General features: G+C 36.7%; 1 protein-coding gene across 7 annotated transcripts in view; it reads right to left on the reverse strand.

The window, feature by feature from the left end:
- NBEA (neurobeachin) overlaps nt 1-27,910 on the reverse strand; it is a 505,018-nt gene that overhangs the window by 356,923 nt on the left and 120,185 nt on the right. For all 7 annotated transcript variants that reach the window (XM_064441021.1, XM_064441019.1, XM_064441015.1 and 4 more), the window contains exons 8-13: nt 25,699-25,845; nt 18,367-18,564; nt 17,940-18,073; nt 8,510-8,618; nt 5,943-6,095; nt 5,004-5,172 (exon numbers count right to left, since the gene is read on the reverse strand). In XM_064441021.1, coding sequence (XP_064297091.1) covers nt 5,004-5,172; nt 5,943-6,095; nt 8,510-8,618; nt 17,940-18,073; nt 18,367-18,564; nt 25,699-25,845 — 910 coding nt within the window. The remainder of the gene's footprint in view (nt 1-5,003; nt 5,173-5,942; nt 6,096-8,509; nt 8,619-17,939; nt 18,074-18,366; nt 18,565-25,698; nt 25,846-27,910) is intronic.

Below are 27,910 nucleotides of genomic sequence, written 5' to 3' on the forward strand. Positions count from 1 at the left end.
AGGCATTTGACACTGTCTCCCATAGCATCCTCACAGGCAAGCTAAGGAAGCGTGGGTTGGATGAGTGGACAGTGAGGTGGACAGAGAACTGGCTCAGCAACAGAACTCGGAGCATCGTGATCAATGGGGCAGAGTGGTGTTCCCCAGAGGTTTATGCTGGGTCCAGTCCTGTTCAACATATTCATCACTGACTTAAATGATGATACCAAGCTGGGAGGAGTGGCTGATACACCAGAAGGCTGTGCTGCCATCCAGCGAGACCTGGACAGGCTGGAGAGCTGGGCCGAGGGCAACCTCATTAAATAGAACAAGAGCAAATGCAAGGTCCTGCACCTGAGGAGGAACAACCCCATGCACCAGTACAGGCTGGGAGCTGAACTACTAGAAAGCAGCTCTGTTGAGAAGGACCTGGGAGTGCTCGTGGACAACAAGCTGGCCCTGAGCCAGCAATGTGCCCTTGTAGCCAAGAAGGTCAATGGTATCCTGGGCTGCATTACAAGGAGTGTGGCCAGCAGATTGAGAGAGGTTATCCTCCCCCTCTACTCTGCCCTAGTGGGACCACATCTGGAGTACTGTGTCTGGTTTTGGGCCCCTCAGTTTAAGAGGGACAAGGAACTGCTTGAGCAAGTCCAGTAGAGAGCTATGAAGATGATCAGGGGACTGGAGCATCTCCCTTATGAGGAAAGGCTGAGAGACCTGGGTTTGTTCAGCCAGGAGAAGAGAAGACTGATGGGGGATCTTACCAATACTTATAAATATCTGAAGGGTGGGTGTTGAAAGGATGGGACTAGATTCTTTCCAGTGGTGCCCAATGACAGAACATGGGGCAATGGGCACAAGTTGGAACACAGGAAGTTCCACCTCAATATGAGAAAAATCTTCTTTCCTTTTGAGGGTGACAGAGCAGCAGAACAGGCTGCCCACGGAGGTTGTGGAGTGTCCTTCCCTGGAGACATTCAAAACCCGCCTGGATGTGTTCCTGTGACTCCTGCTCTAGGTGTACCTGCTCAAGCAGGGGGGTTGGACAAGATGATCTCCAGAGGTCCCTTCCAACCCTATCATTCTGTGATGACAACAAATTATTTGAAGGCACTATAACACATTCAGTCAAATTTCGGATATTGGCAAGATTTCCATTAAAGTCTTCAGATCGGAAAAGTCTGATGTCAAGTTAGCTTAGAGTTTCAGTTGCCTCTGATAAGGGAGTATAATATGTCATTTTCTCACATTATGGTGGATACATAGCACTATACCAGCTACAGTGAAGAAAATTAACTCTATCCCAGCTAAACCCATGACAGACATTTTTCTTTTTCTTAGAGTAAAATTACTGCACATAGACAATGTGTCCTGTTCTTTCATTTTGAAATATCAAATGCTACTTAAAATGCAGCTACTCTAACATTCACATAATTGTATTTTTACAGTGTAAGATTCTTACTTTTACAAACTTCTTTTTACACATTACCCTACATTTTAACAAATTATAAACTTGCCAGCTATATGTGGCAATAGTGGCTGCATGCAGGCTAGTAAAAATAAACAAAAAACCAAAATCCTGGAACAGTTAACTTTGTTTAAGTATTAGGATTGCTGAAGTTATGAGTTGCTGATGACAAAGGTGGAAAGAAAAAAGCATTAAGCGTATTAACCACAGATACTTAGAGTATTCTAAGACTATTAGCCTGAATCAGACAGACCTGCATATCACATTGGCAGATTGCACTTAATGTCAAAAGAAAGAGCATCTGGTGAAGAAAAATGATGTAATAATCAGGCAATTAAACATTTTTAAAGTTTTCAGGAATGTTTTCAATTTTAAGTAATTAATCTGAATTTGATAAAAAACTAATATGAAATTAAGTTAATATGAAATTAAATTTAGCAGCCCATCACCTCAGCAATTCTCATATTTCCACAGTCATTTGCTTGCAAATCACCACATCATCACTACTGTATTAGTCAGAAGCAGAGGATACCTGTGAAATAATAGCAAAAAAGTCCTAGTGCTGATTTGTACGGAGAAAATTCCATAGCTATGCTGGATTTGTGCATTCATTGCTATGTAACTGATCTTCCTCCCTGAGAAGCTGACTTTCTTCAGCTCCACGCAGGGAAAGCTATTTTTACATACAGGAAAGAGAGTACTACAAAATACTTATAGTTGTATCAATTACATGGGACATTCCGAAGTCTAAGCAACAGGGAGGAAGGAAGAGGATAAGGAACAAGGAAGAAAATTGAGATTAACATTTTAAAAAGTCAAATTACAATTAAAGAAAAAATAAAGGAGAAAATTCAGATAGAGTGGATAATAATACGTATTTTGAAAATGTGCATGACCTCACACTTTATCAAATGTCTTCCCAACTACTGTATGAAGGCCTTAGTAATTGTTATTATTGTTGTCATACTGCTACACCAAACAATCAGTAATTTGCACTGTCTTATTACCTCTCGGGGAACTATCTGGTTGCCCTCCTGAGAAAACCAGAATATTGTCTGGAATTGACACAAATGAGAAGAGAATGTACTATATCCTTAAAATAGGTGAGAATGAAAGAAAAGATAGGGAAGTAAAACAGCCATCTGTATGCTAATTTAGAGTTAACTGATTCATTTCTCATTCCTAATTTTGTGTCCTTGTGTACCCCATGCCTTCTGTTCCAATTTTGATGAATACATTATATATTTTTTTCTAGCTATTCAACTGGCATTACACATACAAATACTCCAAAAATACAGCTAACTGCAGAAAGGCAGATCTGGGCAAGATAAAAAACAAGCCATACCTCCTACAGAAAGAAATGTCATGCTGTTTCCACAAAAGAGCAAGCCTAGCCAGAAGGAAGTCTGTAATATGCAATACATTTTCAAAGTGTTGTTAGGTACTAGTCTCATGACACAAGTACTGGAATTCTTTAATTAAAAAAAAAAAAAACAAAAACAAAAAAAGAAATCAAACTCCAAACCCAAAAAGAATTACAGCAATAACAAGTAGACGATATTATCAAACTTACAGTCTCAAAACCTGTCGAGCAATTTTCCAGGTCTCTAGGTGTAAATATGGTTGACACTTGGAAATTTACTTCTCAACAGCTGGTCGTTCAACAGTCACAGATCCAATGTACATATTATAAGCTGACCAGCTGAGTTTTTAACATCCCATTTCCTCACTGAGCTTAGGTATGGTTAGCTTGTCTTATGGTAAAACTACCTATGCAACACAACAGTGTAACCCTGAACAGAGCAGAGCTCTGAAAGCATGAAGCTGGATAAAGCCAGTCCCAGGGTAGAATTCAGCACACCTTAATTTCAGATATCTACAGTGTAGTTGCCAACGTGTGAGACCAGCTTCTAACCTTCCATTGAAGTCAATGGAGATCTAATCAACATAGCCAATGGAGTCTAGAAAGCGACTATCTTTCAAACTAAAGGGTTCTCAAGGCTCTGTTGACTAGTGGTAGGACACAGCTTCCTAAACATACTTATCAGTGTGATTTGACATGCCATAAGGTATCCAACATATCTACACAGAACAAGCAGATTTGATACAGGATGCACAGGACACCTGCACCCTTCTGAAAGGCAGGTGGGATGACCCACAGAGACTAAAATGATGGTAGAAACCCGTATTCAGGAAACTGACTCCTGCATTCCACTGTCTATAATCAGCAGACATCTAGCTCAAATGGAGACGCCTTCACTGTAGATAACAAAACTGAATTTAATTCCATTTTGTCAGAGGGAATCTAGAATCAGTGTAAGTGGAATATATATTTTATCACTGACAAAAGTTTCAAGCTAATTAAGTAACCATCACGGTTAATTTTCATTATCTGATATTACAAGCTTTTCATTCAAATGAACAGAGAAGAGAAACACAGTGTGTTTTTATTTGGTATTTTTAAGCAAATTTTAATAATTTTATCAAGAATATTGCTTACCTAATATTATACTATGACAGAACTATAAATGAGGTCCCAGCTTCAAGAGCAGCTCTTTCTGTGAGCCTCAACAAGTTACAACCTCGCTGCCTATTAGGATACCTAATCTAGGATTAGAATTGTTCCTTCCATTTTTATTTATTAAAAAACAATATTGAAGAATGAAACCTATGCATGCAGCTCACTTACAACTGAGGAATTATCCAATAGCTTATATGTTATGTATGTCACACTTAAATATTTAGATATCCGACAGGACTAAAACATCCTCCAACTACTCCATTCCTCAGCATGACAGTAACAGTTACAGAATAAAGATAATAAGTTCTCCTATATCAATTAATTTTAAGAGACTTTCAGCCAAATCCTCCCTGCTTTTCACAAGTAGTCAGCTAAACATAATGACGTTACAACTGCAGTGTATGGGATTAGAATGAGTCGATGCTCTGGTTAATACACATCTGTTAAAATGCAGTGTTTAGCCTGTATGTATTATTGTATTTTGTTGTTGCTGTCATTCAATGCTTCCTGAGCTAAGCTGAGCACACGACTATAAGCAAAGTTAAACCAATCTATATTTTATAAGGGCAGAGAAAAAAGTATTATTAAACTGGAAATACAGCTTCAGAGATCTCAGCAGTGAGAACTAGAAGTTTCCACCCTGTTTTCAAGGTCACGTAACACTACTAATCATTCAAACCCCACAAAGCTTTCTTTGGCATATGAGATACATTTAACATTTCCTCTCTGGTACAGAAGAACAGAAATCAGTGTTTTCAATATGTTTTTTGAAGAATGCCCACATAAGTACATGCCATGAGAGTGAAGACCAGAGTTGGAATCTTCTGGGAACACATACAAACATAAGGAATTATCATTAGAGGTGTATGATGCATCAAAAATACTTGCATAGTCCTTCTGCTGTTGAACCCTGGTACCGATTATTACATTTATTTACCTCCACATCTATCAATCCAAGGAGCTTTCACACATTTACATCACAAATCTTCCTGTACAAGAAATGCTTATATTTTCTTTTTTACGAATTGTACTTACCTAATCCTTTAGGGGTAATGCCACTGCTATCAGCAGGATTAACCACCCAGTAGTAGTATTTCAGCGTGTGCATTAACTGCAGTACTGTTCCTACTCTGCGTATAGTGTTATAGATCGTAGCAGTTCCAATGAATTCAGCTGACAAGTAGGTATACAAAGACAACTGCACCTGAAGAATGAAATAGTTATCCACATAAATGTAAGTTATATATTAATAACCTTAATTTGTAGGGTTTTTTAGGATTTACTTTGGACATTACATAAAAAATAAAAAATAATTACGAACAACTTAGGCGGGGACTGGATTGACACCCAGAATGACCTCTAGAGGTCTCTTCCAATCTAAATTTTCTATGATTCTATGATTTATGTCATGGTAAACATATTGATTTGTTTTCTATTTTGGCTTTTTATACTAAAAGTATATATTACCAGATTTTAGGACCATGCCACTTTGCACTTTGGTCCACATTCCTCAAATGTGATTGATTACAAAAACAACTAATTGATTATCACCAGAGATGAACAGTATTTTTTTATAGTTTCTATAAAACCAAAATACATAATTTAAATGAAAATGAAATTTTATAAAAATGTGTAAAAAACAAATATATTCCCTTTTGCTTTTAATTAAAAATGAACACTTTTATGTTTAAACTTTAGGAAAACAATGTAATGCAGCCACTGAAAAAGGACTGGGTTTCTAGAAAGTCTTTTGACAGAATTAGCCAGAATCTTAGGCAAGAATGTAACTGGTTTTAGAGGCGTATGAAAGACATTGGAGGATACAGTTAAGTAGGGTGTAGACTTCATAATCTAATTAAAAAATATATCTTTATTATTGTCATGTTTTAAAATTTAAAAAATTAAAAACCTAAGTACCATGGTATAAAAGAATACTTGTAGGAGAGTTATAACACCATTTAAATGCACAATTACCTTTGCAGGGGTATGTATCCAGATAGCAGGATTAAAAAGGATGTGATCACATAATTGCTTCAGTAGAGGTGCTCCATGGGACAATCCATCCAAATATTTCGCAAAGGACAAAAATTGTTCCAGAACTGCTCTGGTTATATGAACTCTAGATGACTGGGGAAAAATAATCAGAAAGAAGAAAGAAAGATAAACCTTCTTCCTTAATACACTTACAGCAGAAATAGGAAGTGATATTTTCACCAGACTCATCTTTACTAAATACATGCAACCTCACATGGTTTTATGTCACTGAATATAAAAGGAATGTACATGTTCTAATTATATTCATGGTCTTTCTAATGGCTCTATTTAACAGGTTAAAAATATTCACCAATAACTGAAGTTGTTCCCTTTTTTTGTTGTTGTTGTTTTTGGGGTTTTTTGTTTGTTTTTGCTTTATTATAATCCAGTCAGGATTCTAAATTTTACAGCACAGCAAACTTTGTCTGAAGCCCTTAACTCTTCTTCAGTTAATTGTGTGTCTTACTGAAATTGGATTTCTCAGTATGTAAATAGACATTACTGGTAGACTTGCTTTTGTTTCTCAAACACAAGTGTGTATTTAAAGGATTTGGGTTCAAGGTTCCCTCAAATTTCAAGAGTCTCCTTCAATTTCATAAGTATATGCTACAAAATCACTGTTGAGAACTATTCCTATGCAGTAACATGGCATGCAGACTTTGACAAACTTCTTTATACAGTAAATTAACAAAAGAGACTAATAGGAAAAAACACTAAACATCCTTCCCCTTGCCTTCCCTAAAAAATACTCCAATTACTTTTAATGCTGTAAGTACAGTCTGGGAACATGTAGATTTGCTATTTTTAGAAGTGAAGTCCATTTGTTAGTAATACAAGTTCAGCCTGGATGCTGCGTTTCCTTTGGCTTGTACATCACAATTCACAATAAATAGTCTGCAACTAATCAGAACAAAAATGTTATTTTGAAGTTCAAGTCAGAAATGAAAAGCTTTCTGTCCCCTCTGAAGTATTTGATCGCGTGCAAATGAACAACACACAATTCACAAATAACAAAATTGAGCCTGGCTAGGAAATAAAAGGAATTTTTCCTGCCATGTGTGCCAACAGAATAGAAGCATATACTGAAAAAATAAAATACATCCTTTTGGAAAACTGCAGCTAAGGAGAATATAGCATTAAAAGCCTCAGAAAATGGCATATGCTGTAAAAATTATGTTGTGACAGAAATCAATCAAAATCCTTTAAATATTCACATACCCGGAGTTTATTCATTTTAGGGGGTGTTAATTAGAATAGTACACAAACTGTTTTTTTTTTTTTATTTTATTTCACGTACAAGATTCTAAATTGATGTATTCAGTGAGTGTAAATCACAGCGCTCTATTCAGGAGAAAGACAGTCCGTGAGGGCTCACTAGCCTGTCTGTATGTAACTTACAGAACTGGAGCTAGCAGCTTTGTAAATTCATTCTGGTTATGTCACAAGAAAACCTACCATTGGAAAAAAAACACCTTAGACTAGTTCTTTGACATTCTTGATCATGTTTGCTTAGTACAGAAAACACAGAAGCATAGAAAAAAATCTGCTTTTAGGTATTTCTTCAGTGAAGGTAAAGTCTTTTTACTATAAGAATGTATTTCCCTAGCTGAAAATAACACAGGGAGCAGAATGAGAGAAACTATTCATCATTCTCCTTCCAAATTCAGTACATTTTTGAAGGTGAGGTTATCGTTATTTAATTTCACCATTGGACAACACAAAGCTCTGGTCATAACTTCTTCTCTAATGATTGTTATACTGACCTCATGCTAATGAAAAATACAGTAGCAGACATTAAAGAATGTCAGAGCCATGAGATTAAACCATGGAGTATTACTAAGTACAGTAGTTTTCAGATTATTGAATTACAGTTATGTGAGGGCTTTGTGCCAGGAGGCAGGTAATAGTCTTCAAACAAGCATCTGAACTGAACCTCAGCTTTGTGATAACTGCTCATCATGTCTGAAAACAAGGAAGTAAAGGAAATGCCCCTTGCAACGGTTTCTTTCAGAAATGAAATTTTTTACAGTTTTTCTTCTTCAAAACACAGAGCACCTATTTTAACAATTTCAGAACTGAGCCACAGAGTATTAACTTAACTTTTATTAACATACACAAAAATAAGTTTAAGCCTAAATGATGACACGTCTGTGATATGCCTGTACAAACTGGGGACAAGAGAACTTTCCTAAATGAGAGTTTGGGGGACAGAGAGTGGAGAAATACAAATGAAAATACATTAAAATGATTCACAAACAGATCTAAAGTAAAAGCATGAATAAGACAAACAGCATAAACCCCAGAAAACTGATTCTTTGAATATTGGCATATCAGAGGAAAAGGAAGATGAAGAGAGTCCTGTAGACAACTTCTTATTATTACAAATCAAAAATATCTCATACCACAGATATATTTTATTCCACCAGTCCTCTGAGCTAAGGGATTGCAAATACCATAATGACAGTAGAAATACTAAGAACAAAGATAAGAAACCCCTCCAAACATACCTTTTCAAGGAGGTAGCCAATGACTAGAAAGCCTTTTCCACCAAGCATTTGTTCTTGCATGGCTACTGAACTCTTAAGAAGTTCAACCAGGAAAGCCAGTAGGGTAGCACTGCATGTAAAGAACAAGCATTTTTTCAGATTACAAATGTAGAAAAATCAATCTGTTACATTCTCAATATCCACCAGCTACTATGTGAACAGAAACAGGTTTAAAGTGGTGAACAATTCCTTGAAAGAATACAAATCTTACTTTTTCTGACAAATTTTCCCAATGTTTGTTCTCATATTACAACGGTAGGAGTGGGAGTTCATACTCAAACAGAAGTGCAAAATCATTTTGTCAGCTCTCCTGATTTGACCAGGACTAACCCACGTTTTAAATATCCAGTCCTGCAACTTGCATTTCTAACCAAAGGTTTTGCAGTTGGAAGAGGCAGGACATGATGGTTGGGATCCAGCTGACAGTGCTCAAACAATGCAGGCAGGGGCCGTGTCAACCATTTTACCATCCAGACTAACTATGCTATACAGCAACATATGCAGTGCCTAGGCATATCGTCATTCCATATTTTCAGTCCTTAGAGTCACTACTACCACAGAAATGAGGCATAAAATGGCTGAACATGCATGTGGGCAATGATGCCCACCATGAACCACAATGGAACAACAGCAGGGTGAAGAGCTTCCTTCATACTTTCTCCAGACCAAACATGAGAATAATATCTAGGCCTGACAAAATAAAGGCTGAGAATCACTTTCATCCAGTTAGGAAAGCACAGAGAGACTCCAGAGGCCACAAGCAAATCAACCAGCAGCCCATCCCAGCAGTATCTGTAGGTGAGGTGTCCAGAAAGCACAGGGAGGGGGAAAAAAGTGTTCAGAAAAGGTTACTGTGTAGAAACAGAAGAGATATGAAAGACTTCAGGGGACAGACATGGCAAGAAAGTGAAACTATGTTATGAAAACCAACAGCAGAAACGTATGACAGATCAAGGCACTGTGGAAGAAAAATGACAATTGACTGTTGGGTGATGAGAGGGAACAAAAATACACTCATCTGTTGCTGAAAAAACCCAGAAGAAAGGGAGAAAGAAAAAAAATTATGAAAGAGAAATATTTTAAATTATTTTTCAAATATATCAAAAGGGGAGATAAGAGAATGCATTATACTGCATATACAATGCACACAAAGTCATTATTCCTTTTCTAAAAATAAAAAAGGTATAACAATTCCTAGCTGTACTGACAAATATTTGCAACTATAAAGGTTTTCACACAGGTAGTGGGCACAGGCAAAGGTGAAAACTGTGGCTTTTGCAGCTATGAAAAAGCGAATTAAAGGTAATGTTCAACCTGCTTTTTGTAAATTTCAACTTTACTTACAGTATGTAGTCAGCTAAAGGTTCACTTGCGCTCCAAATACAATCTCTTACTTTGAAATAAATGTTGAGATTGGTTAATCCATGCCAGTGCAAAAAAATAATCAAGGCACTGAGGAAAACAATATTTATTCTATTTGGTGAGCAAGGCTGCCGTGCGAAAAGTACACAATGTAGGCAAAGTACACGCTGTGAACATGAAATAGTGCCTTGTCTTGCTTCATTGTTGAATGGTCACAATAATCAGTCTAAAATCACATACAGAATGCTCCACAGAGTGTCAGCAGTAAAAGAACACAGATAATATCCATTTACAGTACTCCAAAGCTTTTATCAAAACAGCCTGTCAAGCTGTCACATCAGTTTCAAACCAGGTTGTATGCATCAATTTTTTTTTACCCCGACTGAAAGTTTCTGTTGCATTTGTCATGTAATAAGATACTCATCATTTTTACTACATGACAATCCACAAGAAGCTCATGTGAAGGGTTTGAAGATTTATATTCAGAAACCCTTAAATTTTTTTTTTTAATTGACTAGGTCACATAACTTCCACATAGGTGGTGTTTACTATCATCCTTTAGGAGTAACCTTACGACCTAGGAGGACAACCCACTATGCACAAAGTTAGAGATGCATGCACAAAGATGCATACATCTTTGCAGGACTAGGACCTAAATGACAATAATATATACTATTAATATTATACTGAAAAGTAAAAAGATATTCTTAAAATGGATTTAAAAGATTGTTGTACCATGAGCATGGCACCAGACTTAAGATTAATAGGTTCTACTTCCAATTCTATGAGCAATTTATAAGCCCTTTTCTTTGTATTGCAGTTTATTTGTCCATTCTATGAGCTTCGATGTACATACATGGGCTGGAGTAATTCTTATCTCATATTAACACAGTCTCTATGCAATTGTTAGAAATTCTGATAGGACTCAGAATACAAGTTATGAGACACACTGACACCCTAACAATGAAGATTTTTTTCTCTTTCCTTCTTTTTAAGTATGCATAAAACACACTAGTCAACTCAGAAATAGTCAGTGGCCAGTTAATATTTAACCATGCCAGAGACACTGAAAATTACAAGCTGGTTCAATGCAAGAAAGACTGAATCAACAAAGTTTATTAATTCAGATGCAGATAGAGCCCAAATATCACCTTTTAGACATTAACCATCTTTATGCAGGGTACGGCTGAACCTGCCTGCCCACATTAGCTCTGCAAAGAGCTAGCTTAGCTGTCACTACAAAGTAATGCCAATTATTCTAGTTCCAGGAAAATGTATTAGTTCAGCCAATACTTTTGTGAATGAGCTATGCCTTTTTCTAAGTCCAAAATGGCTTTTAACCTCTATCGAACCAGACACATAAAAACACCACAAGCCAGCTCTGCAGAGTCAGCTCAGGTCTGCAGGCAGTAACTCTTGCTTCTAATCCTTCTGCATTATCCAAGATTGCCACCATAAATAATAAGAGTTGACTGTAGTATATAGTAGTTCAAATCTTGGGATAGCACCCATGAATGCATCATTACACTTTACACCCTCAAGCACATAAAAAATTTCCACATACCAAAAAACCAGCAGCAGTTAAGGAGAATGACCTGGCAGTCACATAGAGGCACAATGAAGTTTGAGGTGAATACTATATAGGACCACAGTATTGATGAAAATTAGCACCATAATTAAATGTAACTAGCAGGTTGTCCACATCATTATGCAGGAAATGAAGTAATTAAAAAATCTGTAATATTTTCACTGATAGAAGAATGGTAAAATCAAATGGAAGTGTTTTTAAATTCTCACTGCATGTACAGTACTGAAGGTGTTACTACCTGCAGATGACGATCAGAGACAGACAGAAAACAGATTACATGCTTAGTCTGATCTTTTTCCAGAAGTCTTGCTTACACTTGTTTCAGGTGGAACTTCTTTTTTGGAGGAGGGAGGGAGCTGAACTAAATAACAGCTGTTGCACAAAACACTGTTTTTACATATTATGCTCTCTATCTTATATAATTCAGCCTAGAGAGCATTCAAATCTGCCTGAAATGACCCAACAGTTAACAATTCTCAGATAAGCTTTCCCAACCTCTTCAAAACTTCTCTTTCCCCACATGTTCAGACTTACCTCAAGGAAACATTTAAGTGTGTGTGCGTGTGTGTGTATATATTTATTAAAAAAAAAATAATCCATACTGACATAATGGATCTTTTCTCCTCAATATTACATTCTAAGAATTTATTCTTCTAGAGAATTGGCTGCCTAATTTCGAAGATTGTATCCAGAAATTCTAAAATATTTCTAAGGAGAGTCAATTTATGTAATCAGCTTGGCAGCTGAAAAAAAATAAAACCTGAAGATTTTAAGTTTAAAAATTTTATCAGCAGAACCAGGTTGCCAAAATTATGCTTTTAAAAAGGCTGCTGTTGACACAGGGGAAATTATGTTGATTATGAGACTGTCTTCTAAGATGAACAATTTTTCAAACAGAATTTAACAAACTTACCAGTAACTAAAATGCATCAGATTGCTGCAGGGCTCACATTAAACTTGCAAAATTCTGTGCACTGCCACACAAAATTTCTCTCCATTCTTGCCTATTTTCAACTCCCCTAGATACAAAGGCAAATATAAAGGATACCTCAGCCCATTCCTACATCTCCTCTATACCATACCCTGCCTAGAACAGATCAGTTTGTCTGCAGTGCAGCTAAGGTACAGATACATAATGAAAGTATATATGTCAACCAACACTAAATCAGACAGTATTATGATTTCTACTAAAAATATAATTAATTTCACGACAATATTTGTCCAGCAGTTTTCCATTATTTAGAAGCAGCAGAAAAAGGTTGCAAACCAAAACATGAAGATGCTGTATTTCCAATGGTTATGACACTGCTTATGCTATAATTAGTGTACCATAGAGACAGTAAGTCTCTGGAATACTGTTCGGGAAAAACTGAAGATTAGTTACATTGTAACAGTATTGCCTGATTTTCCCCTCAAACATACACGTCCCTTCTGAAGACTTAAAAAAAAAAAAAACAACAAAACTTTTTTTCTGATAAATAAAAGGTACAGAGAATTGGTGTTCACAGCATACACTGCCTGACTGGAAGATGTTCCTGAGGATGCTTTCATGTCTATACATATTTATTATATTTGTGAAATCCCTACCTTTATAATTCAGTTATTGTTATGATGTCCACTGTGAAGTTACAATGTTTTAACATAACAATGTTTCTGCCATCAATCTTCAGTCAACAGTCATGCAATGTTGCTTCTTAAATAAAAAATATACTACAGATTCACAAAAACAACACTTCTATAGATAAGTCTTCAAAATTCCAAAATATGATACTTTCTTCTTCATTAAAAATACGAACAGTGACACACATGAAAAAGTATTCCATTTACACAGCCCATTTATATCTATGGGAATTTTAAAGAACCTTTTCATATTACACATAAAAAGCTTACAGTGGAAATCCCCGGGTTCAAAATTCCTATGCTATGGCAATAACGGAAAAGGAAGAGCCTCCTTTGTTGAAGTGTAAATTGATCGGTAGTTCCACTAAGCAAACAATAATTACTGTTTTGTGGAACTAAAGTACAGGACAATTTAGATGAACTATACTTATGAAATGAGTTTCTGTGACTTCACTTAGAAATGAAGCATCCTATTAAGAACATCAGTTATATATTCAAGCAAACTCAGATGAAAAAGGCTTTGGAGTAATAAAGAAAACCCTAGAAGTCAGGAATTTGCACCACTAGGATAAAAGTGAAATATGTCTTGGGTTTTTTTGTTATTATTTTTTTAAATCACCATATGGATAAATTTCTCTGGTCTACTCTTTCCCATGATATTTTCTCTGAAATATTTACCTTAATTACTTTAAGTTTCTATTTCCTGTCAACCTATCCATCAAAAAGCAGAAGCAGCAACACAACTAGTTAAGACAGGAACCAAATAAGTCATTATCTGAATATTAGAAGAACTAAAAAAAATGTGTACAAGATATTAGTTGATCAAAGCAAAACACACAAACATTTACAGGAAAAGATGAAGAACATGAGTTGAAATATTATTGCTTCTCCCCTCACCAATGTTTCCACTCACTGACTTACTCACAATAGGTGGGCAATATACTCTGTAACAGGGCTACCTATATTAAAGAGTAAAAATAATGTAAGTAATAAAACTGACTAGAAAGGTGCCTACGTTTACTTTACTACAATTTTAGGTGGGTGCATATATCACCTTTAAGAAAGTTAATGTGGCGTTGAATTTATTTAGTATGATAAACAGTAACAATATTTTTAATTTTTATTGTATGGTGTATGCGATCTAGCAAATCCAGTTAGTAACTTCTAGAACCAGTAAATAACAGAATTCTTGGAATGTCTTCATCTATTTAAGCAAACAGTTACAGCTCCTTGTGCTTTCAAATATTTTCCCAATATGGTGCAGTCCAAAACAACAATCTCATCTGAATTGACACTTGTTATTTATTCTGTGATGGAATTGGGTCAGTGCCAAAGACTGCGCACCCAATACCTTGTCCGGATCAGTCTGTGTGTCAGTGCTCAGCAGACCCAAATGAATACACAAGAGACCACAAGTGAACAAAGCAAGTCCTTCCTATATTACCCATATACAGTATAATCAAAGGTAACAACAACAATAACCTAACAGAAAAAAGCACTCTATACTTCTTTTTATTACATAAACACCTTATTGACCTAAACTGCTACATTTTCTATTCTAATCAGGGTACTGAAAAGCAGGATGAAAAGTAGCAGTCTTGGCATTCAAGTTGAGGGACCACTCTCCTGAAGAGCAGGTGCCCCACTTAATCTAAGAAAACATCCTTGAGAAATGAGCTCAGTTTCCCTTCTTTTAATTTCAGTGTATAAGAGCATAAGAATCTCTACAGTGCTTCAAAAGCAGAATTGTAGGTTATTTCAATACTTGGTTTCATGGAAGATGTACATAAGGCACACAGGGACATACATATTACAGAAATAGAGAACATTTACAGATACCATTAAACCACGAAGTTGCTATATTCATATTGCCCTTCTTTAAATTTTTATTTACAATTAATTTATTAATTTAAAAAAGATTAAAATTATAAGTGGATCAAGACAATTAAAAAACAAGGTGTTCCCTCATGGTCCTGGTAACAAAACCCTTCTAATGTTAAAAAAAAAAATCAGAACCTTGACCTTATTAAACAGATTTTAATATGTGCAGGAGAGAAGGAGGTGAGAAGGATTCAGAAAAGTAGTCTGGAAACCTCAGACACTCACACTGGGATATCGACCTATTTATACTTTCCACTGCCCAGGAACACATTAAGACAAAAGGCAGCACAGCAATTCAAGGGACAACTTCTGAGTCCCCCCAGGGTGGCCACCAGAAAGAAATTCTTCAGCCATAGTAAACCATTACAGACAAAACCGTCTACTGTCACCACGGTCATCAAGCATCATCTGGATCTCTTTTTTTGTTTTGTTTTGTTTCGTTTTGGCAAAGCAGCATAAAGATTATCTGCTTATAAAAATACACATATTGTAATGGCTGACTGCCCACACTTTTCAGAAAGGAGTTCTGCAGCCCTCTGTTACTGTTGTAGATTTTCATAGAAGGGAATAAACAATTTAGAAGGGAATAAACAAGTATCAGATACAGTTCAACAACTGCATTTTAGAAATGAACAAATAGAGAAGAGTCTAAGAAACAAGGCGGGAAAAGGAAAGGACTCAGTAAGTATACTTTTTCCATTAGTCCACTCCACAAATAAATCTTAAACGTAACCCTGATTTTCATGTTTAGCCTCCTTTCCCCATTATCTCATTTCTTTGCCCCCAGAAATCTTTTATTCCTTTATTTGCCTACTTTACTTAAACTATTATTTTTCTCAATATCTACATCCTATTAAATTAAATATAAGAAAATAATGCACATACACCAAACCCATGGTAATTCAACATTTAAGTTACATCTCATCAAGCAGCCATTTGCTTAAAAATATTTTGAATATGTTCTCGAGTTAGGATCACATATTTTTGTATTATGCATTTGTACAGTCATACAGCATAATGAATTACAGATATCTCTTCAGAATATAATTTAATTACAGAAGAAATGCATTGATTTATTCAAGAACAACTTTTTTTTCCTACTTACAGTTCAACTAACTCCAGAAATGTTCTGTACATTTTAAATTGAACTTTATGAATGTTCTCACTCACTGGAAAGACCACACACTTAGGAAGAATTACTCTTTATCTCGACTTATAAAACTTACATTATATTAGCTCTCAATTTTTAAACAGACCTAGTTACTGCTTTATCATTTATTACAGACTTAGCTCATTCATGAATTTAACTTATATTTTATTTACATGTGTGGGCACATACACACATAATCTTCCTTAAATTGGAATAAAGCATTTTTGCCTACTGCTGTGCCAGTAAATAAAAACATACAGGGAATTTTTTTTCCAAATTTATTTCAAACCAAGCTTTCTGGTTTTGTTTTTTTTTTTCTATTCTCCTTACTTCATAATACTTCAATGTAAAGTACATACTGGAAAACAGACTACAAAAAGTAAATATCGCACATGAGCCAATAAACAACCAGCTTTCCTGTCTTTGACATTGAGTTAAACAAGTTGCACCACTATACTGCTTGGAAGTAGAATTCATTATTTTTGAGTGTGGTATTACTTTTAACATTGCACTACAATATTCTCATTAAATGCATTAATGTTTCACACTACAGAAACAAACAGAAACCAGCAGCCATCTTAGCTACAAATATTTGAGTTACCAAAGGGGAAAACAGATGACTGACAAAGCTTCACCAAATTTATGAATTTCTTAAATTAGACTAAGACAAGTGATCTTTCATGAGAAATTATACCAATGTATCACTTCCAGTTGAATTTTTTCAAAACTGTCAGCAATTTTACAATTATTTAATTATTTTTCAGTTAACTAATTTATTACCAAAATATCTAAAGCAAAAGAAAATATCCAGAATAATTAATAGCGGGGTATTCCAAGCAGGAATAATAATTCCAAGCCATGTACTCTGAATTATGCACCAATTTTATAAATTTATTCAAATCCAATAGTCAGCTTATGCTGCCCCTAAACACTGCTTTCTAGCAGGTTTTGGTTACATACCATCCTACAGGGAAACACCGTACCAGTTCTTCAGCATTACCTTTTCAATTTTGTTACCTCCAAAGGATTAGGCTTTGTTCTGACAAGTTTAGACATCTTGTGTTGCCACTAGAATAGGAGCCTGCCCTGCCAAGCAGGGAAAAAGAGACCTTCTTTGCAAAAATAACTACAGCTGAGCTATCTCTGAACAAGTCAGCGTAGGTAATAACAGACTCTTAAGCAGTCCTTTGCAGGCTAGACACAGAAGCATTCATCTAACTTCTGTGCAGGCTTTTCAACCTAGGGATTAATTCCATAGTATCAGAGCAGAGACTTCACCTGTCCCTGTTTAAACCTCTCCTGGTGTGTCCCGGTCACTGCTGCAATTGTAATATTTCCACAAAATAACTGATCATAACTCTATGACTTTCTGACCATGTATTAATATGGAAGGAGGTATCTTCCGTTAATTTTGAATTTTATTAAATATGAATTCAAATACACAGACTTTGAGAAAGTAAACAACATTAAATTATCAAGTAAAAGCATATTGGTTTCTTTTAGAAGTTGCAAGAACTGTCATAAAACTACCCTTAAAGACTCTAGACTATTTTGAATTTGTATGTAATCCAACCAATTTTATGCCAGTTCCATCTGGAATCTCATCAGATTAATACAATTTACACATCTCTACAGTAAACTATTTTTAAAAAATAATATTATTTTCAAAGAAACAAGGGTAAAATGTAAGTCTCAGCATTTAAAACAGAAAACAAATCAAACATGCCCACAACAAAAATGGGAATATTCTTAGCTTAACTTAGTTTTTATCTTGCTTGAAAGAAGCTTACCAAACTGTTGTTTCCACCTGACTGTCATGCAGCTGCCGATTGTCTAACTGGGCAAAGAGAGGAAAAAGAACTTGAATCCCTCCAATGGAATGAATTGCGCTGTGAATGGAGTGCGTTACGATAGCTTTCACATCCTAAATTAAAAAATGAAATAAATAAAAGGAAAAAGCTCAGTTCATCTTAATTTTAAAGTACAGTTACAAACATAACTTGGGGACTCTTTAACACTGAATTGGGTGCAAATTAAATCTTAGTGAAGAAAACAATAATTTTCTCTCTAGAAAGTGAGCAAAGAAAGTCCAGTTCAAATGATAAGTATATTAAGAGCTGAAATAATACAAAATAACAATCTCTTACACTAGCACACAAATCCTCTTATTATCCAAAATATGTTGAGCTAACAGAACATCAATTTAGTAGCACAAACCTGAAGCATAAGAGCATGGGGGGAGTGTACAAAAATTGAAGGATTTTCCTTTGGTGAGGATTCAAGGCATAGCTGAGCATCGGTAGCCTTTGCATTGTAAGTAAAAGCAATGCTACTTGCAAGTTTCCCATCATACAGCACTTGTTTATGGTGCTCAGCCAGATGAATATCACTCTCAGATTTAAATTTGAATGTGCTCTGAAAAGAAAGAAAACACAGCTTTTACAAAGTAAATATTTTAGACAAAATCCTTGCCACAAAATGTGCAGAAAATACATTGGAAATGAGAAGGAGTCCAGAAACTGCTAAACTTTAATTTTCCAGTAGTTTAATGCTACTGAACAATGAGACTTTTTTTTTATTATTTATTTACTCTACTCCACATCTACTTGCCAATATATTTGGTATTTTATGTAGGGTTTTTTCTCTCTCTCCTTTCAGCGTCAGTTTTAACAAGTTTCAGAAGTAATTACCTCAAAGAAATGTGTCACACTAAACAGCTATAAATATATTAAAATAAAAAATTGAGCATACAACACATTAAAAATAAAGAACAAATTAAATGCCTTGTATTTTAGTTTATATAAAATCAATCAAATTAGAATATCAAATCCTATACACTGGCAAATCAGTCAAGCACATGAAGATAGATTTCTGCCCTTCTTCAAAGCGTTGTCAGATTTGCTTGGCACGTAACTACCTTTGTATGTAACAAACATTTGACAATGGCAAAAAGACAAGTAGTACTAACACACAGCACTGTACTGATGTAAGTAAAGCAAATTTGTTAGAAATGACCACCATTTAATTAATGCAATATATATATAGTAAGTTATATTTCTAAAATCTTAACTCAGTTTAAAATAATTTATTGCTGAGGTTAATTATGAATCATTTTGCTTGTTTTCACTGCATATAGCCATCACAATTCTCTTTATCCCTTTGGTACTACCAAATCTTTCCCTCCCTCCCCCCACACCGTAAGGAATCCAATATCTTGAAAGTACCATCACTAGGGTTTGGGTTATCCAGGTTGGAAGAATTAAAATAGGCAACTTATGAGATATCAGCTGCTCTTTCCAAACAAATTACAGATTTCTACCAATTACATAAACCCATAAAAGCCATCCAGCTTTTGCAGAACTCTCAAGGCTGCTGGAAACCCTGAGAAAATTCCCTTGCTTACAGCCAAATGATGGGAAAGTGCATCTGCTCAATTGACCGACACACGGCAATATAAGGTCTTGTGACAAGCATCCATTTGTATGTGGGTCATAAGATTGATGTAGACTGAATAGATTGGGCATCTGACTACGGCTGCTGGAGAAGCCTTGGAGCACATCTGTCAGTCAGCCCTGTCCCCATGCTTGGTGATGCCAAGCAGAAGGGAAGCAGCAATGCCATGCTGAAAATGTACGCGATGCAGGTACCATAACAGGGAATGCAAGGAGGAAGGGCAAAAGTGAATAGAAAGTCAGTGGATTAATCTACATTTGGCGAAGGAGGATAATGTTATCTTTAGCTGCATTAGGAGGGTTGCCAGCACATGGAGGGACGTGATCCTTCCCCTCTACTCAGCTCTGGTGAGGCCACACCTGGAGTTCTGGGCTCCCCAGTACAAGAGAGCCATGGACTTACTAGAGAGAGTCCAATGAAGGCCCACCAAAATAATTGAGTGGACCATCCTCTGTGAGGGAAGGTTGAGAGAGCTGGGACTGTCCAGCCTGCAGAAAAGGAGCCTCAGGGGGGATCTCACCAATGTGTATAAGTATCTGAAGGTGCAAAGAAGATGGAGTCAGGCTCTTCTCCATGGTGCCCAGTGACAGGGCCAGAGGCAATGGGCACAAAGTGAAACACAGCAGGTTCCCTCTGAACACCAGGAAACACTTTTTCACTGTGAGGGTACTCAGCAAGGTGGCAGAGTCTCCTTCAGAGATATTCAAAAGCTGTCTGGACACAGTCCTGGGCAACTGGTTCCAGGTGGCCATGCTTGAGCAGGGGGTTGGACCAGATGACCTCCAGAAGTGCCTTCCAATAACCTCAAACATTCTGTGATTCTGTGATTTGCATTTGGGTTAGGAGTCCATTTTGTAGGGAAACTCCCAGTGATCCCTACTTACTGCTCTGTTCATACTGCAAAGCTGTTCAGAACCAACAAGACTTCCTTTTAGCTGAAACTCAAATGTCCTCCAACTGGTGGTAGTCATTCAGCCCAAAGGATCAGACTACAACCAACCTGAAGTAAAACCCCCAAAATATACACACTGTGCGGATCCAGCCCTCAGCATCAAATGTTTTAGTCTAGAAATGTGTTCCTATTGTGCCACACTACTTACTGAAGTAGAAAGAGTATTATGCTTAGAGATTGAGAGCTGGCTCCCTGTTGATATGGCTGGCTACATCTCACTTATCAGGAATTGACTGCTACAGATTACAGATTTATCCTGAGGAAGGTGATGATGTATTTCTCCCCAGAGGGCATTTTTAACTCTACAGATAAATCTCTATGCACTTTCTGCAGAGACATAAATAATTAAGTGATTTCATTGATTTCCAAAGATATCTGCATTCTGCATCTACTGTATATTGATGTTTTATCACATGAAAACACTTCTTACCTGGAAATTTTTTCATGCCTCTAAGCTTTGACAGGTCCGAAAGCTCAGAATCTTTCACCTCTTGTCCTGGTTTCAGCTGGGATAGAGTTAATTGTCTTCCTAGTAGCTGATATAATGCTGTGTTTTGGATTTAGTATGAGAATAATGTTGGTAACACACTGATTTTTCTGTTGTTGCCAAATAGTGCTCACACTAAGCCAAGGGCTTTTCAGCTCCCCATGCTCTGCTGGGTGCACAAGAAGCTGGGAGGGGGCACAGCCAAGAGAGTTGATCCAAACTGGCCAAAGGGATATTCCATACCATAAGACATCATGCTCAGTATGTACTGGGGAGTGTTGGCCAGGGGGCAGCGATTGATGCTCGGGGACTGGCTGGGCATCAGTCAATGGGTGGTAAGCAGTATTCTCATACTAAATCCAAAACACAGCATTATATCAGCTACTAGGAAGACAATTAACTCTATCCCAGCTGAAACCAGGACACCTTTTAATGTGACACATTTGACACATTTTAAAAGTGTCAGATTAATCTACCATCCTTTCAGAAGGCTTAGTGGGGAAGAGATAATCACATAGTCCTACTGCCAGTACAGTTTCCTCTCTTCTAGGCTTAAAAGCTTGATTACATGTCATTTCTATGCAATAGTTACTAAGTGTAGCAGCTTTTTAATATTGCTACTCACACAATCAATGTAACATTTTTTGTTCAAAAAATAATAGGCCTTCTGCTAGAACTAAAAATTTAGTATTTCAAAGTAAATGATTTGCTTAATAAATAAATTCTTATATTAAGGCATGCTGATCACAACTAAATGCACTCAGAAGGACATGTTGAGCAAGACCTGCATGGAAGAATTATGAACTGTTTCTATGTTACAATGTTCTGTAATAAGCATGTAATGTGCAATAAATAATATAATGTAAATATATATTAAAATTATACAAGTATATATAAACACTAAATAAAGCTTATTTTAATGACTCTAGCTAATTCTAAAATCCATGCTTCTACCTACATCACAGAATACAGACGGGACAAGGTCCAACAGATTCACTTTTCTTTGTAGATTCAAGATCTGTGTGGCTTTGGCGTTATTTGCAATATTACATACTATATAAATTCACAGATGCATGCCTATTACACTGCCCTGAGCTTGGTATGTTGGTAGAGTATGCAGATTTCTCTGTATTCCAGACGTCTTAATGACAGTCATTGTAGACCAGGGACACTATGAATGATTGTGAGGGTAGCTGAATGAAAGGCAAAATCATAGCCTCTTGTCATGGACAAAGCAGGTAGGGCACTAAATAAAGGATGTTCACTTTCGCTAAAGAATCAGAATTTTGGGATATAGTGGACTAAAGAAATGTACATCAATGGAACTACCACAGACAGTCACAGCAAAGAAAAAACATCTGTATGAAGACATTCTGCAAAAATTCTCAAGTATTTTGAATATTCTTCCTTTGGGAGAAAATCTTTCGCACAACTGGAGTTCAGAATGCATCTAGAACACTTGCTCTTTTGGAAAAGTTGAACAGTTGATTCTCCCAGTTCATTAACAATACCAACAATTAGAATGAACTGGACATGTAGTGAACTACTTAAGAAAAGTTTCTGAAAGGCCAGTTTGCATCAGCATGTTAGGTAAGAGCAAGAATGTGATCTCTGATGTCCAGCAATTCAAGCTATGTGTCAACTGAGGCTCCCTTGGACTATGAAAAACCATACTGAACTGTTCTGAATGGATGGGGGAGATAAGGATTTTATGGGTGGACTGTTCAGTGGATAAGGAAGTGGTTGGATGGTCACATCCAGAGGGTAGTGGTCAATGGCTCAATGTCCAGATGGAGATAAGTGACGAGTGGTGTCCCTCAGGGGTCCATACTGGGACTAGTACTTTTTAATATCTTCATCAGTGACACAGACAGTGGGATCAAGTGCACCCTCAGCAAGTTTGCTGATGACAGCAAGCTGAGCAGTGCAGCTGATACACCAGAAAGATGGGATGTCATCCAAAGAGACCTAGACAAGCTGGAGAGATGCGCCTGTGAGAAATTAATGAGGTTCAACAAGGCCAAGTGTGGGATCCTGCACCTGGGTCAGGGCAACCCCCAGTATCAATAGAGGCTGGGGGATGAAAGGATTGAGAGCAGTCCTGCGGAGAATGACTTGGGGGTACTGGTGTATGAAAAGCTGGACATGAGCCAACAATGTGCACTTGCAGCCCAGAAGGCCAACTGTACCCTGGGCTGCATCAAAATCAGCCTGGCCAGCAGGTTGAGGGAGGTGATTCTACCCCTCTGCTCCACTCTGGTGAGACCCCACCTGGAGTGCTGTGTCCAGCTTGGAGCCCTCAGCACAGAAAGGACATGGACCCATTGGAGCAGGTCCAGAGGAGGGCCACAAAAATGATCCGAGGGCTGGAGCACCTCTCCTACAAGGACAGGCTGAAAGAGTTGGGGTTGTTCAGCCTGGAGAAGAGAAGGCTGCAGGGAGACCTTATTGCAGCCTTTCACTACTTGAAGGGGGACTATAGGAAAGATGGGGGCAATCTCTGTAGCAAGGCCTGTTGTGATAAGAAAAGGGGTAATGGTTTTAAAATAAAGGAGAGTAGATTTAGACTGGATATGAGGAAAAAAATTTTTACAATGAGGGTGGTGAAACACTGGCACAGGTTGCCCAGAGAGGCTGCGGAGGTCCCATCCCTAGAGACATTCAAGGTCAGGTTGGACGGGGCTCTGAGCAACCTTATCTAGTTGAAGATGTCCCTGGTCACTGCAGGGTGGTTGGACTAGACAACCTTTAAAGGTCCCTTCCAACCCAAACTATCCTATGATTCTATGATGGACCTTTGCACCTGCACAAAATCTGAAAGAATGTACAGAAATAAACTTAACTGAGACATGAAAGAGGCAAGCTTTGAGTGAAAGCCACAATCAGTGCCCTGATATCTCTAAATTGCAGGATGTGGTTCCTTTTTTTTTTTTTTTTGTAGACCTTGCGTTGGAAGAACCTGAGAAAAAAGGGTTCTGTTTTGTCTTATTTTTTGGAAAAAATTTAAAAGAAGAAATTTGTGTTATTTCTAGGGTCCTGCTCTAGGAGCCTGCTCTTTTTACCTGTTATTAGTAAAATATACTTTCAGATTCAGACAAGGAAGGAAACTACTTTAGAGAGGAAGGAGGCATTAACTGTGCTGGCAACAGGACCTAAACCTAAAAACATGATATACCAAAGAAGAATATCCCGAAAGTATTAAATTTCATCTAACTGACATTTTACAAAAATCAGCAAGAAGCTACAGGTCTGAAGAAATGCAGTTTAAGGGAAGCCTATGAATCAAACAAGGTAATTTGACAACACTGTAATAAGGTTAGTGCAGTAATTGCTGGAAACATCATTTAACATGAAAGCATGTATGGCTTATGAACCCCTTCAACACTCACAAAATATTACATAATAATTTTCACTTAAAACAAATGAAAGCATTATTCCTATTTGATACCACTTCAGTATATTGCTGCAAATCCAGGAACCTAATAAATTCATAATGATTTATTACATTTATTCTTAAGAAATCTAAGGTTACATTACTTTCCTTTGTAAAGAAAGAAAACTGCAGAAATATTTATTCAAACAAAATACAGTATTAAGTTCCAAATAAAATACTCCTTGTTTGCACAGGTGATACACTTCTCTTGACTTGCCATTTTTAGTTTCAAAGCAGGTTTTAACCATCAACCATATGTGACAGACGACTTCTCCAAGTAACCTTGACAGATATTTGGATATGCACACTACTTACATACTATAAAAGATATTTTCCACTGTCACTGTCCTCGATGATGACATCTGTTAGCTGTCATCAAGTGATTTAGATCAATCATTTTCATCTCACCAAATTAATATTATTAGAATCTAAATGTTGATTTTTTACTTGTTATCTTTAAAAGTTTTTATTTTCAGAGTTTATGATATATACTAAGAAACAAAGTCTACTTCAGATGATACTGCAAATTTCACAAAAATAAAATTTGGGAATAATTGATGGTAGAAATTCAAGAGTGTTTAGCTGGGGTTAGATTAATTTTCAAGCCTTCTCCAATAAGCAGCTTCTGCAGACTTCTACAAAATATCTGCGCTGTTTTTCTTGATGAAATAATACTATACACAGTCATGCCAAGACATAAGTCATTGTTCATACTAGAGATCCAAGTTTATGCACGCACCATTAATTTGTCCAAACTGTCTCCTAAATATCACTGGCAAAACAGCCAGTTGAGCAAAAGCTCACCTTTTACTCCAGCAGAACTGTTTGAAACCGTGCATTTGAACAGAACTGGTTTATTATGCCTCGTTGAATGTTAATCTATCTTAACTCAGGTTTTAAAACACAAACAGTAGAGCGGTTATTCCCCTGGTATTCAGTACACCAGGTACAAAACTGCTCTAATCTGATTATGACCCAAAGTCATAAATTTCACATACAAACATGTTTCAGCTATGCTTTAAAGAAATGACTTGCATCTTTCAAGAAGCTGGTGGAAATTAAGGTTAGTTAGGACACTTGAAGAAATATTCTTCTTTTGCTGAAAATAAATCACATAGCTCTACATGATCCTAAGAGGAATATTTGCATGGATACATATCTTACAAATATATCTATCAATTACTTTCTTTTTCCAGTTTTACATTTTTTAAGACACATTATTACCTTATATCCAGGTCCTAACTGATGTATTGCGAAAATCTGTGCTGGGTTGAGTGCTTCAGTGAATACATACACTGCTCCCAGCTGGCCACAGAACACTCTGTTAGCATCAGCAGTCTCCGAAGAGCCAAGAAAACATTTATCATAGCTCTGTATCAGAAAGAGGCAATGTTAATCAAGTTTAGTCATATAAACTATACAATTAAATAATATTCATGTACAGCTACTGCAGCCAAAAAATAAAAGGAGACTGTAATTAAGAGAATAAATCAATCATTTATTACTTCAATACCTGATTCCCTGTAATGAACAACTTCATTTTGAATATTGTAGCATTAATTGTTTTACAGGTCAGTATTACAATGCTGTTACAGCTGGCTGCTAGGATTTGTTTTTTATTAATTTTTCAACATACAACAGAGAAAATTAGAACAGTACATTCAAGTAGCAAACAACCTTCCCTATTGCCTTCTAGGAAATACGAAAGCCTTGAAGTTCCTTGTAACTACAATCAGAATTCCCACTGCTAACACATGAAAACAGGCGCTGAAATGCACTTTTCTTTCACTGCCAACAGAGCTAAACATCTCTAGCAGAAAAATACAAATACGAATTTTTCTAGTTTGCAACCGGTGCACTGTCGTCCTCTACGATCACAGTCTATAATGATTTGGTTTGACCTTAAACTCCTGGTCTTCTTCCATAGTCACAAGAGTTGTTATCTTCCATTCCTCCTTCCAACCATTCCTCTGCACAAAGATGTTCTGCAGTTCTCCATCTGTCCACTTCCTATTATTTCAGATCTGAAGTGGGTTTTGTGGCTTCCCCCCCTCCCCCAATTTAATTTTATTTTGCAAGAATTTGGTTAAGTTCTTCCAGTGCTTCCAATAAAAAAGGCTTCAAAGGAAGCAAAGCTTAGAACTTAACTGTCTAGAATAAAGATCTGGGGAACTGGAAAACAAGATGCAGCACAAGAGGATAAAAAGAGGAAGCACAAGGATCTTTGCAAGCCTAATCTCTCAGCTTCCTGGAGTTACATGCACTTTAATGGAAACAAGGATCAGGCCTCACTTTTTGAGCTGAATCAGCAAACCAGTAGAACCTGCATTAAGAACCCTGATTTTTCATCTTGTTGGCTGCTAACTGTGATTCTGTGATTCATTAAAGTCTTGCTTAGTCTTAAAGGCTTTATGGACAGATGTGCCATTGCTATCAGAAAGTCTGAAGTCAATTCATGTTGAGCAATTGTCATTTTTAATGGTTGAGGAATTTGTCTGAGCTTGATGCCACCCTTTTCCCTAGTTTATACTCACAAATTCTTAGACATACATTCCTGCCTATTACATGGGTATTTTCCTGGATTCTTCTAGTTATCATTAATTGTACAACAGCCATTATAGCTCTCAGTGGATTCAGAGTTTTACATATAATTACATTCTAGGTCTGTCAACCTGTAGTAATTTCCAGTTCTGTCTTTTCTCATTCTTACCAGATTACACTTTCCCATGTTCTGGTGCTTCACTCTGGATTAGGTGTTCCCATTATTTTTAATTGGAGGTCTAATTCCTGATCTGGTAATTTTTATTCATTTCTGTTCCAGATGCCAAACAATCTGTAAACCTCATTGAGTGACTGATTGATTTAAAAATCAGCACCCAATACTCATAGCTCATTTGGTCTTCCTCCAACTATCTCATGTTTCCAGTTTTAAACCTATCAGACACCAACCGATCCAAGTTTTGTTTGCCTATTTCTGTACATCCCCGGTAGTATGTCATTAATGACCCCAAGATGAGGTGACTGATAGATCTGCTTCATTCGGTGCCTTAGTCCAAAGCCTCCTACTTTATTTCCATAAAAAGTTAAACTCTTGGGACTTCTGGACCTTGTTACTTAAGGACATATCCTTAATATTCTTGATGCTTATAAGCCTTCTTTCAAATGCAGCCCAAGAGCTACTTCTGTCATCAACCAGTTGGCTTTTCACCACTTATATCAACTTTCAAATCCTTCTACAGTTTCCTTGTCCTACAATGGAAATGCAAGGTTCTGTGTAAGACATCAGGACATCATCAAGTTTATCTTCTTCCAGCTATCTGAACAAAAATCTTCCAAACCTCAGTATCCCCATATTTTACACCTTGAAGAGAAGTTTCATGCTTTCTCTCATGTTACTTCCCATAAATGGTGAAAATTCCTAATCTAACAGCTGTAA

Source organism: Phalacrocorax carbo, chromosome 1 (assembly GCF_963921805.1).
Source record: "Phalacrocorax carbo chromosome 1, bPhaCar2.1, whole genome shotgun sequence".
Lineage (NCBI taxonomy): Eukaryota > Metazoa > Chordata > Aves > Suliformes > Phalacrocoracidae > Phalacrocorax > Phalacrocorax carbo.